This window comes from Ixodes scapularis, unplaced genomic scaffold (genome assembly GCF_016920785.2).
Source record: "Ixodes scapularis isolate PalLabHiFi unplaced genomic scaffold, ASM1692078v2 PGA_scaffold4__175_contigs__length_147842914, whole genome shotgun sequence".
Taxonomy (NCBI): domain Eukaryota; kingdom Metazoa; phylum Arthropoda; class Arachnida; order Ixodida; family Ixodidae; genus Ixodes; species Ixodes scapularis.
This window is the reverse complement of record NW_024609879.1, coordinates 113966904-113983390: the sequence shown is the minus strand read 5'-3', so window position 1 is coordinate 113983390 and position 16487 is coordinate 113966904. Positions and strand designations below refer to the sequence as shown.

General features: G+C 44.2%; 1 protein-coding gene across 9 annotated transcripts in view; it reads left to right on the top strand.

Moving 5' to 3' along the window:
• The window catches only part of LOC115308579 (TNF receptor-associated factor family protein DDB_G0272098-like), a 183088-nt gene that overhangs the window by 71167 nt on the left and 95434 nt on the right, over window positions 1–16487 (top strand). For all 9 annotated transcript variants that reach the window (XM_040220927.3, XM_040220928.3, XM_040220924.3 and 6 more), the window contains 2 exons: window positions 10661–10819; window positions 14200–14355. In XM_040220927.3, coding sequence (XP_040076861.2) covers window positions 10661–10819; window positions 14200–14355 — 315 coding nt within the window. The remainder of the gene's footprint in view (window positions 1–10660; window positions 10820–14199; window positions 14356–16487) is intronic.

Sequence of the window (16487 nt, the reverse complement as noted above, 5' to 3'; positions counted from 1 at the left end):
CCATAGCATGTCCATTCTGGATCTGCAAAGCTTATGCTGTAGACACGCATCATCACATGAGCATGTTTCTTATCAATCTTAAACGTAAAACGCTAGTTATGCAACGAAATTCCCATATCAGATTTTTAGCAAATTGAATGGTCCCACTTGTCACACTGTTAGCTGTGGAAGTAAACCAATTCACAATACCACCAGTGGCATACATCGTGCCAAGCATTAGTGCCGCATGTGGCACAAAAATGTCCTAACAAGGGAAGCAAACTTAATCGATCGTGTTGATTCAAGCACTTTAGTACGGGAGAAATTATCAATCAAAGGTCACTCGAAAGGGAAGTTTTCTCGCTGAACGAATATAATTTTTTATTGGGCGTTCCGCAATGTAAGGCCGAAGACATTCACTCCGTGATCGGTACAGAAGCATTTGCTTAGCAGTCGGTCGTGCGTGCGAAAAACAACAAAAACAAAGGTGGATTAGAAACGCGATAGATTCGCCTTTGCACGGAGTACTTACACTCAAAATCGTGTCAACATAAAGCGACTATGGCCCACCTTGCTAGCAGCAATCTTAAAATTTATCCGTGTAGTCGTCGTACCTGTGCACCAACCGAAAGCGTTGCTGCAAGCCCCTCCGCCGTCAACTTTTGAGTTGCTTTTGAGTCTGAAGAACTGCTCTATGAGGTCCATATCCAGCCACTGAGCACATACACAAGCACAGGAAATAATACTCGGTTCCAAGTTCATACGAACAACCGGCGGAACACCCTCAATGCCAAACGACTTGCGTAGGGCGGGCGACGGCGACTAAGTGCGTAGTACACAGGTTGCGCTCCTTCGACGCCTGCATCGCTGCGGCGGGTGGTCGTAGCTAGTCGTAGCAGATCGTGTCACCTCTGTTGCTCGTACCGGAACACTAGAGCCGCGTAATATTCTTGCTGCCAAAGTTTATAAGCCTACAATCGCGGCCAACGCATTTACACCAAGCCGACGCCCAGCGAACCTATCCCCCTCGTTCTCCTTCGGCGACCGGCCGCCAGGGCGGTGACACCGTCGCTGGAACTCCTCAATAGCTAATTAAGTCCCGCTAAGTTAAAAGTTACAGAATGCATTGCAGAAATGCTAAATCACCCGCCATATTTAGCGCACGATCGTCACGTGACATTATAAGCGAGGTGTGACCCAGTTACTTCATCAGCATAACGTCGTCCCGTGATACTAACCATGTGACAACGTCACGCAATACTACAAAATGCACGTGACTTGACACCAAGGCGTGACACTAAAAATCACGATGTCAAGATGTCAAGATACTATGACATAACTCTACAGTGTGTCACGTGACGTGACGTTATGACGCGACACTGTCACATCACGTGCCCCAACCACGCGTGCCCCAACCACGTGATCATCGGACATATTGTACGTACGAAAGGGTTTAAAAAATCTCAAACAAATACCGAGCGCAGCTCATAACACGCTGCTCATTTTCTTTCTTCAGTATGCCCAAAGGATTAAGATGAATTTTAATTAATTATATTAAGGTCGTATTTAAATAACTTGTTCAAGAACGGCAAGTCAACAATGTATTCTCACGTGCACTTAAAATCACATCATTATTATAACTGTGTGGTTGAAGTCCGCGTAATAATTTTTCTTTTCGTGTGCGTGGCGTTAGTTCCGCTTGATATATATATATTTTTTACCTTGATTTGAGAAATTAGATGTAATATCGTATCTTCCTCACAGAAAAATGCTTTTATCTTCCGGAGAAACGTTCTTGCCCCACCGTAAAACAAATTCAAATTTCATTTATATTTTTTTATTCAGGAAATCCAGGTTCAAACCCCGGGGTTTGGTACATATGTGCTAGGAATGAATGATGCACATCTATCATGTACTATATATGGTAAGATTAATTTATTGAATTTGTCATTATGCGCGAGAAACAGCTTTTTACTGCTCTAAGCGGCCCTTAATTCATTTGGAGAGCCCTGCTTTTTGTTCTTTTAATGACGAGGGCACTTCGTAGAATTAACGGATCGCGAAGAAAATAGTACCATGATGCAGCTGGGGAACTGGAGCTTATATAACCGTAGAGAGCAACTCGCGATAGGGAGGGGTAAGTTTGTAAATCAAGTTTGAACTCAAATATTTCTCTGTAAATCACAGTACTCCCATAAGGATAATGCATTTTTTCCCGATTGCCAGTTGGCTCTATTTATCATAGACATACAGTCCTTAAATTTAGCACAATGAACAAAAAGGGTATCTATCAAAAAAGGTCGCTGAGAGCAAAATAATGCAACACTTAGAATTTCGTGAAATAAAAAATATATAGTTCGTCCCATTGAGTTACGGGCCGTCCCGCCACCGCTGCCGATAGATGGCGCAAGTAGTGTCGGCGCTCTCGTGTCCACGAATCCTGGGTATGAGACCGTAATTCCTGTAGCCATTAAAATGCATAGAATGGAATGAACTGCATTGGTGTAGGCCAGAAGGAAGGTTTCAGTTTATGGAGATCGCGCTAGAATGGAAATTACAAGAACTACGGAACCACCAAGGCATACATCGAGGTGCAATGAAAGGCGTATAAAATACAAAAATACGCTATTCATTTTCAAATAAAGGATATTTGGTTGAAATATTGCTTAAAGGGAAGCTGAAGCGGTTTTAATTATGAGAAAAAACACATGAGCCTAGTTAATGAGACCTCAGCCATTATGAATATCTTATTTGTTTGGTCATTTTCTGCGCGGATTAACCGGAAAACGCCTTCAAAGTAGCGCCGAAGCCACGCCTCTCCGAAGCAGAGGGAAAGGGGAGAGAGGAGGAGGCCCGCCAGCCGACGTCACAAAAGGACCGGCGGGGGACCCCGCCGCGCTGGCCGCGCTTTCCTCGTAGGCTGCTAGTGCCTTTTCGAGCCGTCGTCGTTCTGCCGCTGCATAGCGCTTGCTTTTATCCGTTGAGTGGTCATGCTATTGACTCAATCGCCTGACGTGTTGATTGTTCTCTTGTTTGTTCACGGGTTCGCGGAATTCTCGTGGCACCGAACCAACTGACTCGTGCTTTTGCACGATGCCGTACTCTTGTGTAGCCGCCAGCTTTCACGAACATTGCTCGTCGCAGTTGTTCTTCCCGCTTACCGTCTTTTCCACTTCGTCACCGAGATTTTAAAGGGGCGGTGGGTTTGAGCAAATACACCGTTTTTTGTTCGAAACGTGTTTCGGACGGCGCATATGAAAACTGTACGTATTGGTTTGGGTCTGAAGAAGGCTCGCCTGAACCCGACGCTCTGCCGACCATCCTTGAAGGTAGGAAAGCAATTCAGCGCATTAAAAGTCACAAGCAAAGAGGAAACGTAACTGGGTAGGAATTGTAGGTCGACTGTTCTAGAAAAAAGCTATTCTGTTATTAGAATTTTGCAGTGTGCCAGAAAAGCCGCGATCATTTAGCCGAATAGCGGGTTTAGTGTTAACCACCTGGTATTAGTGTTTTAGTGTTGGTTTCTTATATTGTTAAAGTGACCGTATTTTCCGGACCGACTCCGGTCCGGGAAATTTAGGAAACAAAAGAAAACAATCTTGGGTAGCCCAAGATTATTTTCTTTTGCTTTTAATCTACTCGGCTACCCAGTCACTTGGGAGAGGAGGGCTTGCTCTAATTAGTGGTCATGCAATTCATAATGCAACTTTCACGGTGCAACTTGTTTTAGCATAAACTTTTTTTCTTTACAGTTCCTGACATTATTTGAGGCCACATATTTTTTAAACGTAAAAATATATTTTGTTAAATTTTCCTTCCAAAGGTTTACATTCTCTTCGGGAGAGCTTTGTGAAAATACAAAGCATGTGACCTTCTGTTCTTAATTGAGGTCTTCTTTTACAAGTTACGCAGTGTTTTCCGTATAAATTTTGTGTAATGCAACAATTCTTTGTGCCGTAGAAATGCGATCGGACAATGATAATGCCTGATGGCGGTGTGATGCGCCAACAAATCTTGGTAGAAGTATGCGAATGTAGAGGCCAAGGGAGCTTTCACGAATTCGACATCAAATTAAGGGGTGCGGACAAACATTTCCGCTTTTTCTAAAGCTGTAATGGCGTAACTGTTCGTGGAAAACAAACTAAACGCATCAGAGGGTAATGCTGACAATGATGGACCTTGTGCGCAGTTATTCGCATAGTGCGCAAGGACATGGCGGTGGCAGAACGGCGACCCTGTCTTATCACCCGTCTCATCTCAGGGGAAGCTTTCCCGTCGCCCGAAGCCGATTATGCTATCCCTTCAAACCACTTCAGCCTTGATGAAGAATGCAGCCTGCACGCTCACGCATCCAGCAGCTGGCAAGCACGAAGGCCGATGTGTGCAGAATTCTTGTACTCTGACGACCGTTTGGGGGAGGGTCACGCTAATCCGGCTTGAGGCGTCCCGTCAATAGCACTCCGTTTATTGTCAACGTTTTAGGTTACAATAAGTAGCGTTCAGTACATTCCTGAATTTACAAAGCCGGCCATGTCGCGTCCACGCAAGCGGTTCCTCGTCTCTGTGTTTATTACTTCAAGGGGCCATTTTCCTACTTTTCCAACGGCTGGAACGCGTACTTTGTCACGTCGAGGGTCGTCTCGACACATTCCTCTTTCGGATCCACCGAAAGATTTCGAAAAATCAGAAGCCGAACCCGATTTACGAGAGCAGAAGACCCGGCGCCCGGCTACTTCCGCAAGCGACGGAGCAAACGAGAATCGAGATGGTCCTTTTATGACGTAGCGCCGCGTCACGCGTGGCTAGCCAATGGCGTGCCGCTGCGGCGATCGCTTCTGGTTTCTTCGCTTTTTTTCGCGTTTATGGAATATTTCGGGTCAAATGGTTGTGATATTTGGACTCAGCAGGCACAAACACGGCATAATCAACCATTAACTCACTTTTTTCAAAAAGCTCTTCAGCTTCCCTTTAAAGTACAAAAATGCATCATAAAATGTTTAATTCAAAATAAGTTAACAGAAGCTACTCCCCCCCCCCCCCCCCCTCACAAAAAAAAAAGTATTTTTTTTTTTTATTGTTGGAGTAGAATGAAACGCGGTCATGAAACACTCATCCCCGAGTGCCCATAAGGAATGGGGAAATTTTATATAAGTTTTTTAAATTGAGTTTTTGTTTTGCACAGCCCCCAGAGCTGTAAATTTGGATGCATCTTTCCAACGACATTAATATTTTCATGATTTTAAAATCTTTTCAGCCCTATGTAACTTTTCTCCGTAATAGAATAAAATAGAAATTTTCAAGAGCTCTTTTATGAGAGAAAACTGTATGCCAATTATCTGACAAACCTCGCAATTTCTCTACCGAATATTCATCAAGCTCAACACCTGCTCCCTAAACCTCTGTAATACCAGACACGAAATGCAGTGTGTCGAAAGTCATGTTTAAACTGAGACTTACGTTTCACTTCTCGTCTTCAACAGAACGGCCGCGTGAGTGGAACGCCGAGAGTATCCCGAGCAAGATTCGATGTCCAAAAGAAATATAGCGTATGCGAAAAAAAGGAACACTGAAAAAATTGTGAGCAACGAATGGGACTGCCACAAATGTCAACTATCGTGGTAGAATGTGCCCTATTCTTCTCGATATTATTAGCGCTCCTCTTTGAACGGATATCGTCGTGGTCACAGCCGGCTTGAGTCCGCGCTTGCCACTCTTGAGGGTGTTCTAGCTGCAGAAGGATACTCAACTCGCAGCACGTGTCTATAAAGTATGTAGTCCCGTACTGAAGCCCCAAACTCTGTAAACTATTCCGAGCATACGGAAATGTGTCAGGCGACACTAGTTTTCTCGGCACACAGTTCGCGCAAAAACACATCGGAGTAACTGGCCTCTATTGCTGCCCGGGAGCGTTTTTAATTTTTTTTTCCTCCCACGAAAACAAGAGTAAAAAAGAAGGTTTTACCGGCACCATTCCTGTACAATCTACCACAGAGAACAGATTGGTACAAATTGCAAAGGAACTTCCAACCTTGAAGTTGTGAAAAAAGGACTTCGATCGCTGGCGCCCAGAAAGCCGCGTCGTTGCTGCCCGCGTCGCTCGTCCGTCGGCCCGCCGGTGATGTACACGGATAGGGAAAAGTAGGGATTTTTAACTGTTGCCAGTAGAGTCGCCTCCTGAAAACCTCGCGGTCCGCGTAACTTTAAAATTCAATACCTTCGGACGAAAATTTTATTTTTATCAAATGTTTTGGCTATTACTTGAGAAAGGGTTATCGATGCGGTCTACCAATTTCCAGTCAAATCGAAGCCCATAAAAAAATCGGCGGAGTTTGAATGCAGACGTCTGGAATTCGCGAAATTTAGTGGCTGCAATTATGTCCTCTTTGACCAATTCGCGAAAGGTAGGGGCAGCGGAAATAATGGGTTTTAAGGCCTACGTGCTAAAATGTAAAAAAGTAAAAAAAAAAAAAAGAAAACGAGAGCAATAGGGATTTTGAGGAAACCGTTTTTACAACTCGGTACGCTCAGGCCGCTGTTCGCTAGTTTCGGGAAATCACTAGCAAATCCGTTCTCCGTCAATCAAAAGCTGGGAGTTACGCTGGCGGAGGTAGACCGAAGAGTTACGCTATGTTGACAAATTACCTAAGCACCATGAAGAGCGCTCGGAATGTGGGTACGGGTGCCACAGACGCTCGCGTTACCTGAAGAAACGTGCCATTTGCTTTAGATTTTCTTTAGAAACGTTACTCTTGCAAACGCCAGCACGTGGAACTAATATTGGAGCATGCAGTTTCATGCGGTTGAGCAGTTGTATAAATCAACAGTTTTGTACTGCTTTTTTTCCTCCTCCCTCTCTTCTTTTATGAAGAGGAATAAAGAAACTTGAAACATGCTCCTTGGTGCTTAAGTCGTTTAGCGAAATATTTATAGACGCTTTGCACACGCGCCAGATTACAACCGCCATTGCTGGCGTTTTGTTTAACCCAGGTCCAGTGAAGCGAGTTTTGACGAGCTTCTACGAAGGCCAATGCTGGGGAGAAGGATACAGTAGAATCTAAAAGTGAAATAACCTACCCTGGTGTGGTCATTATGAAGTAAGTGAACCTAATAAGAGAAAGAAAATTGAAGGTCGGTTACAGCGACGCTCGTGCACAGCTGTTGCAACGCGTCTATAGACCATTCCAGAAAAGCGCTTCTGGTCGATGCCATTTTCAGCGTTTGTGCGTGTGGCGCATACTTTGCTCGCCTTTCAAAGCGCGTGGTGGGCTAGGACCTAACACATCTAGACTGTGATTCTCGTAAACGATGAAATGTAAACGATGAAATGAACCGTAGTCCCATAGCCCAGATGGCAGGTTACTGTTTTTGAAGATCATGCTAAAATGACAAAAGACCGCCACAACCATCAGGCCAAGCATCAAGGTGCAATGAATGGCGTATAAAATACACAAATACACAATGTATCTTCAAATAAAGAATATTTTCTCAAAGCTACAACACTGCGTAAAGTACAAAAATGCATCATAAAATTCTAAAGAGCAGCTCTTACGCGCCCGTTTCCGGATTGAGCGGCGTCGGCGTCGCCTAACCGCGCGCGTTGCATTATGGGACGTTTCCCCACTCAAGTTGGCGGAGAAATTTTGAGGGGAAAATTGACGTCACGTGGCCTCAACATCTTATTGAAAAAAAAAGCAAGAAAATGAAGCTGGTCAACCTTTTTTAGCTGGTTTTTAAGCTGGTTCGAGCTGGTCTAGGTTGTAGTCAAGCTGGTCAAGCTGGTTCGAGCTGGCACTGAAGCTGGGCAAGCTGGTACCTGAGGTGGTTCGAGCTGGTACTGAAGCTGGTTCAAGCTTCCTAAGCTGGTTCGAGCTCGTGCTGAAGCTGGCCCAAGCTGGTCCGAGATGGTCAAGCTGGACTTGCTTGGAGCGCACACGCCAAAGGTCGGCTAGAGCTGGTCGAACTGGCATAGCTGAAAGCGCGCGCCCCAAGGTCGGCTTGGGCTTGGACCAGGCTTCCTCCTGTTCTTTGTACTCTCGTTTTTGGTACACAACCTGGCGTTTCAGGCGCCCTGCGAGCTTCCTTTGTGTGCGAAGAGAGAGAGAGAGAGAGAGTGGTAGGAACGGAGAATTTGAGACAGGCTTGGCTATCTTGGGCAAATTTTCGAAGGGACGGCTGTATGCGCGTTGATTGGAGACTACCTAAGGGCGTGCAAGCGAAACGGGATTTGGAGAGAGAGCGAGGGGCAGTCCGGGTCAGCGCGGGGAAAAGTCGGACGCCCCGACTGAGGCGCCGTTTCATGCCTTCGAACATGTGCGTGCTCGTGAATGACGGTGGTGCCGAGGAGTATCGCGAAAAGACATTTTAAAACGAGTGAAACGAATAGCAAATGACACCTGGTGGATGTCGCTAAAGCCTCGTTTGTAATGTTCTTCTAGGAACCTCGACAGGTAGTGACGATGCCCGTCTCGCCTAGAACTATACATGCTTTGAACTCGACGTCATCCAGGCAGATCTCCGACAACCACGAGAGAAGGGAAGGAGTAACTTCCCTCTCACCGGGAATCTTTTGTGTGTCCCAGACTTGCCCAGACGTCGCTATAATCCCCCCGCAAGAATATAGACGATTAACCCGTCTCTCAAAATTTGTGCAAAAGCAGCTTTAGGGTTAGTTGCTGTGGCCCGATCGATGACGTGCTTCGGCCGCTTCGGTGGCCGGAACGGCTAGGGCATCCCATCGACGTCAGCCTTACTGCAGCTTTGCTGGTCCCGAGACAGTCTACGTCACAATGGCGCCGGATGTCACTTGCTCTCTACTGGCTGCTTTCCGAACGCTTGCCAGAGTGGGCCGTTTATAATGAAAACTTCAGCCATCAGGCTCAAAATAAAAACGTGCGATTGCCATTTACGGATATTGTGGATCATATTCAGCCCATTTCTGAACACGACGTGTATACTTCAAATTTCGTTGAAGTATCTCTTTAATTCATCATTGATACATTCTAGTCTAATAAAGTTCGGAAAGTACACATTCTGCAGAAAACACGTCCTCTTGGTACAGGAAGTTTTCAACGCAGAGGGATCATTCGCTGTAATATATTTTTATGAATTATTTGCCTCTAATGAAAATACTTAATTGCTAATATGTTATGATTTTAAACATTTATTACTTTAATAAATAATGAATGTTGTTTTGGCCATAATTACAAATTCTATTTCGGACAGGGTTTTTCGAAATGAGACTAATGAGTATTTAATATGGCAATGTACCTCTATCTCGTTTAGTATAGAAAAGTTGAACTATGTTCCTTCTTCTTGTACTACTTCTACATGATTACATAACAGAATAACTTGAAACTTAACGCGGGATGTACCACAAAAATGAATGCCACAAAGAACTAAAAAAAGAAACGTATTTTGATATGTTATTCAAAGGTTTTGGCATAAACGCTTGTTATGTACAAACCAAAAGCACAGAACAAAGTGTTGTGAACCGATTGTTTGTAGTTTAAAGTCATGAGAAGTCATAATGTAAATGACTATCATGAGAGCAAGTCATCTGGCCTCTTACGCAGGGGTTGCGGTGACGTCAGCAGGACGCTGAGTTCTGATTGGCTATAATTGGAAGGATAGTGGGTATACCTCAGTGCTAGATGCCTTGAGGTCTACCCACTCTTTCATCTTCTATCAGCCAAAAAGAGCTCGGAGTTCTGACATTATCGCGACCCTTGTGCAAGAAGCAGACGAACTTGCGCTCTGGCTTGCACCAGACCTCACCAGGATCGAAGTTTATTTTTGTGCGTGAACGACATTTTTGAAAATGTTCTGTCTTTGCGGGTTCAGTCTATTGCCACACCGGGAGTTTCTGCGAATATTTTCAAAATTTTATAAAAAAATAAGGTTGTTAGAAAATGAAAAACTACCTTAGGAATAAACTGTCACCCACGGCGGACGTCAGGAATATTGCAAATACACACTAATAAGCAAACTATTTACCTTAAATTAGAATAACCTTTTAATTAGTCAAAATAAAAATATGGCTGCAATTAGAAACTTACTGATCGTTATAAAAAAACACCAAAGTTCGTTAATTTCGGGAAACTTGAAGCACGTGGGAAGCCCGGAGGGGCGGGGGGGGGGGGGGGGGGGGGTGCTGAAGTTTGAACTCCTGCAGCAGGCGGAAGGCTGGCGATGCGAAAATGCTGTAGATAAGATAATTATCCAGTCTTTCGCTTCGCCAGCTTTCCGTTTGCTACGAAAATGGAAACTACAGCACTCGCCCGCGCTTTTCACGGGCTTCAAGTCTTCCTAAAATGAACGGATTTAGAGGTTTTGACGGCAGCTCAGCAAAGTTCACATTTGAACTTCATGTTTATTTTTATTTATTAGAAGAGCAATAAGTAAATTTTAGGCCAATACTTTGCTAATTAGTGTGTTTCTTGCAACCCCGACGTCTGCCGTAACTGCCAGCTATTTTCCAACACGTTCCTTTTTTTCCTGAACTATTTAGTTTGTTTGCAACAAGTTTAAAAGTATTAGTAGAAACGCCGGGCATTATTTTTTCGTGATGACCAACAGAAGTGCTGCGATTTGTTTTGTCTGTTCTCAGTTTGCAATCGTCTCTAGTTTTTTTTTTTTTAGACAATTATCAGTAGTGTATGTACCAGTGTATGCCTTTTCCCAGGAACACAGGTCTGAGTGTCCGAAGATCGAAAAGAGCTGTTCCGACTGCGGTGTCAAAGTTCTCAATGAAAACCTACAAAGTCATCAAGAAGTGGAGTGCCAGATGCGAGTAGTGTTTTGTGGCGCCTGCAAGAGTGCAATGTCTTATTATAAACTTGGCGTAAGTTATTTTTAAGAAGCGGAAAGAGGTGCAGTATTTGCAGTCTCTTTCACGCTGCTGTCTTTTAGAAGGAAACCCACAGTATGTATTAAGCCTAAAGTTTTTAGACTTCTTAGTTCCTAGTTTATTCGTGTTGTACAATTCAGACAAAATCCCGATAATACTAAAATGAGAAACGAATATCTAATTCAAAATTATACGCAAAACAATAAAGCACCCGAAGCCCAGTCCACGATTACGCACAGACAAGTGACGCACTCGTTTCAGGGATGATGCCACTGTCTTAACAGTGTGTTGTAGGCAGACTTGTGCTCGTTACCTGAAAAATGTAATGAATTACAATTGCAAATGACCGAGCCTCAAATTTAATGGATTACCGTTACGAATTGTTTTGGCTGAAAAGTAACGGATTACTTTGCTCGTTACGTTACAAATTACTTTCATGCTACTTTTTCCGTACACTTATCCAGAGAACGACAAAAACAATTTTGATATGTTAAAAAAAATGTTTTGTAACACTACGTTTCATTTCTCATACGCCCGGATTATGGTAGTTCTGGTAAAAATAAAATATTGTACTTAAGAGAAAGAGTGTAGGTGCACTCCGTTCACCTGTAAGCTGACAAGGCACCGAAAGTTGCAACCCTGCAGCCGCCATCCCGCTAGCTTACGGACTCCGGAAATGATCCCTGGAATTGTGCAGACAAAGCTAGCGGTGCGCACGCTCAGTAGCAGCGTCTACGTCCGCTACGAGATTCGGAGCTAAAGAAGCGATCTACGAAAGCTTCCTATTGACTTGAGTGTTTCGCCTGTTATTCACAAGAAAAGAAAAACTTGGCTCTAACGCTACAATGTATAGCCAATGCAGAATGCAAGTGCCCCAGCTTACCTTGATGCGTTTCCATAGAAAAGAGTTTGTTGTTCTTGCTGATGACAATGTGTGCTTTTTTGGCAAGCAAAGCATGCTCTGAAACTCTCCGTTTCCGTTCTCCTTAATGCTCGGAATTTTGAACATATCATTAAGAGATGGCCATGGAGACGGTGAACACTCCATGGCCGAAAACTCGACCAGTCAGAGTATAAGTGGCAGTTACGGGTTATCGATCGTTCATTGGTTCTCACTTTCATACCAATATTCGTGGAGCTTAGGGGAGGGGAGAGCATAGAGAGTGAGAGAAGCGGTAGCCATCGGTCTCTGCAAACAATGGAGGATCACACCACTTTTACGCGTTGTCTCTTTCTTTCTCTGTCAGCACACCTTAGATGGCCTAACCCCCCCCCCCCCCCCCCCCCTTTTTTATGTGGAGAGTTGTCTGTAAAGTGAGCAATGGACTTGACCACTATGCCCAGACAAGTAAACCAAAAGAATTATCGTCCGTGCCCTCAAAAACGATGCTCTTAGCCTCGAGCCAGGCGTTTTTCAGCCGTGCCTCGAGTGCGTGCTAGAATAAAGCACCGCACATCAAAGACAAAAAATTCGACCCCTCTCGCGCGAGGCTACATCGTCTGTTACGCGAGTTGTGAACACGCGAATCGAGGGAATACGGACCCGCGTCTGAAGTCTGTGCAGGTGGCGGGAGGCGTCGAAGAAGTTGGGGAAAGTGAAACGGTGTAAAATACAAAAAACAAATAAACACGAAGAGCTTTCTCCTGCCCGGGAGAAGGAGAAAAACACGATGGAAGGCGACGGAGTGCCTACTGGGCGTTGCCTTACTCTATCTCTTTCGTTCCTATATTTGTACATTGCCCATTTTTCTAGTGGTTCTTGTGACCGGTCGTACAAAAAACCGTGTTTTCTTTTCAGCTATTCTCGCCTTCCTGGTGTTTTGTCTTTTGTTGAACTTGCTCTCTTTATGCTGCTTAATGTTCTGCGGGTATTGCTCCAGTTACTGTATTGTGCTCTAATTTTTAAAAGAAGTAACAAGTAATTTAAGTAATCCGTTACCAATATTTTGTAACGAAATTACGTTACAAATTGCTTCCGAGAAAAAAAAGTAACGTCGCAATTGCAAAGTTACTTGAAAAAGTAACGGAATACAAGTAATCCGTTACTTGTAACGAATTACTTCCCAAGTCTGGTTGTCGGCCCCTCCAACAAGGACGCGACACCGATATAGTGGCTTCGGTCGATTTACCTGCATCACCTGCAACAGCTGCACTCTTTGCAGACCACCGTATTAAATTTATGGATACAACATGAAAACGAAGGAAGTACATTAACTTGCAGTTTTCCGCACCGGTGCAGGATCGTGCTGGACAGAAAAGATTAAGTACAATGAGAACGTGATTGAGATTATTATGCAACTCTTGTGTGCGTCATTCTGAGCAGGGCTTCGGGCGCTCTTTTTGGGGAATTTTCGAAAAATCGCGACAACTGATCGATGACTCGAAAAGCCATTGCCTGTTCGCACAGGCTTACAGCTTGTTTATTCCATAATAGTAATTGTCGCCAATAGCGCAAAGGCAACGTACCCCATAAAACGAACATTCAAAAAGTTTGATGTTAAATAATTAGCCAACTTACACCTGATGGTTGTTTCCCTTATATTCGTCGAGCGTGATGAATAGGTGTCGATACGGCAGTCACGCAACTCTCGCCCACTTCTTACAGAAAGGAGTTCGAAATAAATTGAAACACCCTGCATACTGTCATGATGTGAGATATATATTCATTTTATTTCGAGTATACCTACAGTTCTTAGTTCGTGTTGCTGACTTGTTCAACATTAAAGATTTGCATCATTCAACGTTTGCGCTCAGTGAAAGTTCTTGACGGCATTCTTAATCACAAACAATCTTTAATAAATATGTATATGCACTACCAAGTTTTTAAGACGGTTGCATTTTGGAGAGGACTGTTGATGGGTATACTATGATATTGTATCTTGAACAAACGAGTAAGGTCTAAAGATATAAGATGACACTATTTTTCAAACTTTTAGTTTGTTCTCTGTTTTAGTGCGGATCAAGAATGTATTGCAGCTGACCTGCGAAATTACCTATGTTTGAAGAATAGAACCAACGAAACTAGCCATTAACTGAAGCGAGCGCGGTTTCGTGTCAAAACATATTGTGATAGATTTTATTTCTACCGAATTCATTACATTACATCGCAAAAATAATATGACGTGTTGCATACGAGTAAACTAAAAAAAAAAAGCGGCATTCTAAAAATAATTAGACAACCGTTATCGGGTGTAAGTTCTAAAGACGAATACAAGGCTCGTGATGAAAAACTAAGACAAATATATTCCAGACGGCCTTGTAACAAATAATGCGATTTTATATATACAGTTTCTAACCACAGTTCATGGTGTATAAAAACATTGTGCAAGTAGTCCTTCGCATGTTTTTTTTTAAATTTTTATTGTGATATAAAGGTTCATGATCAAGTATGCCCCGAGAAGCCAGTGGTCTGCGACGACTGTAAGGGCGAGGTTCTACGGAAGGATGAGTCCAAGCACGCCTCCGAGTGTCCAATGCGTGTTGTGTGCTGCGAGAACTGTGAAGGATCCTACGCCTACTCTTCAGAAAAGGTGAGCAATAAACTTGGTTCTACTATACGGTACGTGGACAGCGTCTTCGACTTGTGTGTTTAGGGTCCTATCGCGCCCTGACGTAACATGGTCATGTTATTGGATGTTGCGATCCTGGCGTTTGGTGCTACAAGTCGTGGCCAAAAGTACGGGTAGACGCGAGTGTCGCTGTCGTCGTAGAGACCCAACTCCTGGCTGTTAAAGCTTCCGTTCCACTGTGAAGGTGGAAAGCGACCTGCAGCTCTATAGGCGTCTGGCCGATTCACAACCGCTGCCGTAAAACCGCCAGGTTCACGCCTGGCGACAATATGAGACTTCCTTAATTTCATCAGGCGAAGCCGGAGGGACTACTTTTTAGGGGGCGGGGGAACACTCCAGTCGTAGACGCGTGCCATTCACCGTATAGTTGTACGTAGTAGGATGCCCTACTCGTGAAGGTATTATAATGTACGCTAGAGGTTCAACTGGCTCGAGTGCCTATGCGACTTCCGGGAGGCAAATTGAAGCACACAGCAACCAGTCTACTTTCGCGGTGCTCCTGTGCATTCCTATGGGAAAACGCGTGTGAATTTTTTCTCATCGCCGGGAAATAACTCGGAACATCTTGGTTATTTGGGTCGTACCGAATAATATGCACCTTAAATAACATTTTAAAAGTGTAATTGCTCTAGTTACAGCATATTTCTTTACGACTGAGCGATGTTAAACTTCGCTATATTTGAGGCCCAAACCTCTGTTCCATGGCAGGTATGTAAAGACGAGTGACGATTCTAAGCAAATAACGATCGAAAGGAATGTTGAGTGTGTTCAAGGTCCGCTAGGATTCCGGTGGCGCTTATATATCGCTAATATGATCGTCCTATCATTATATGAAAATGACTCCGTCGTGCGCATCTTTACGATCGGCTAAAAGACATTCGAACGTAAAAATGAAGTACGTGGGCTACAAAATGTGTGTCTTTTTATTATTTTCTATGTCTCAGTGACGGAAGTGCCAATTGACTTTTTGGAGCAGGCCTTGTAGCAGGCAAATGTTGTTTTGGAGCAGGTAGTGGCCCTTTTGGAGCAGGGTCCGGCACATGTTCGCATATTACTTGAAAATGAAATAATGCTGCATTGCTATATAACGCCCATCTCTATTATTGGAACACAGCGCCTGTCGCCTTTTTAAGGCAGGATATATAAAATTCAACAAAGTAAACACACAAAAAAATTTTTTTAATAAAGTGTACGCTCGTCAGATAAAAAAATACAATTAAATATGTCACACTGAGTTATGACGGTAAAGGATGTTTAGTTTTATCAGCCTGCACTTCTTTTAAGGTATTTGCAGCAGCATCTAACGATCCTCACTGTTGATTGTAGTAGTTCAGATTAGAGTTGTCTTCCGGGCAGCAGCTTCAAATATTGCGGTATCTGATATTCGCTTCAAAACTTCCGATTCATTTTCGATGTGCTAGCGAAGTCACGATCGGATCACGGCGAGTTAACCCGTTGAGTGCGCTCCTTGGCATGCACCGACGTGCCGCAGAGAAGCGACACCCGCGGAGCAGACACCGCCGTCGCGCGAGTCGCGCAGTGCTTTCTGCTCCGAAAAGGACGGTGGGGCTTTACCAACACTACATCCAGAGTTTGGTGAAACTCAAGTATACTTCGTTTCAGCTTCGGTGCGAGCGCAGCCGAAGCTACAAGCGCGCGCATAAAGCCCGTAACGGTGCCCACACTGCACGAGCCCACGCGCGAATCAGGAATGCACAGAGCATTGGGTTCGCGCTAGCTTTGTCTTCGCTGGTAGCTAGCGCACGGGAACAGGGCGGGCCAACATTGAAAACATCCACACGCTCGTGTTTTTTTTCTTTAAATAGGCTGCTCAGTGGGATGGTTCTTCGCTCAGCCTCAGCTGCTTTGGTCTCAGATGTTGCTAACGTTGTTCCTTTCAATGACGATGATGATAATGCGCCCTCGCAGCTTCGGTTTACGTAACAGCTGCGGCGCGGAAAATACCGCGGTACCGCCACGCGCTCTGATAAGACTTCAATTTTAATTTTTTATTGCTACATCTCATCTGGGCGCAGGCATGGCGCAATTCTTCGGTAAAATGACAATTTGGCGTTACATGTAGCAGGATTGCG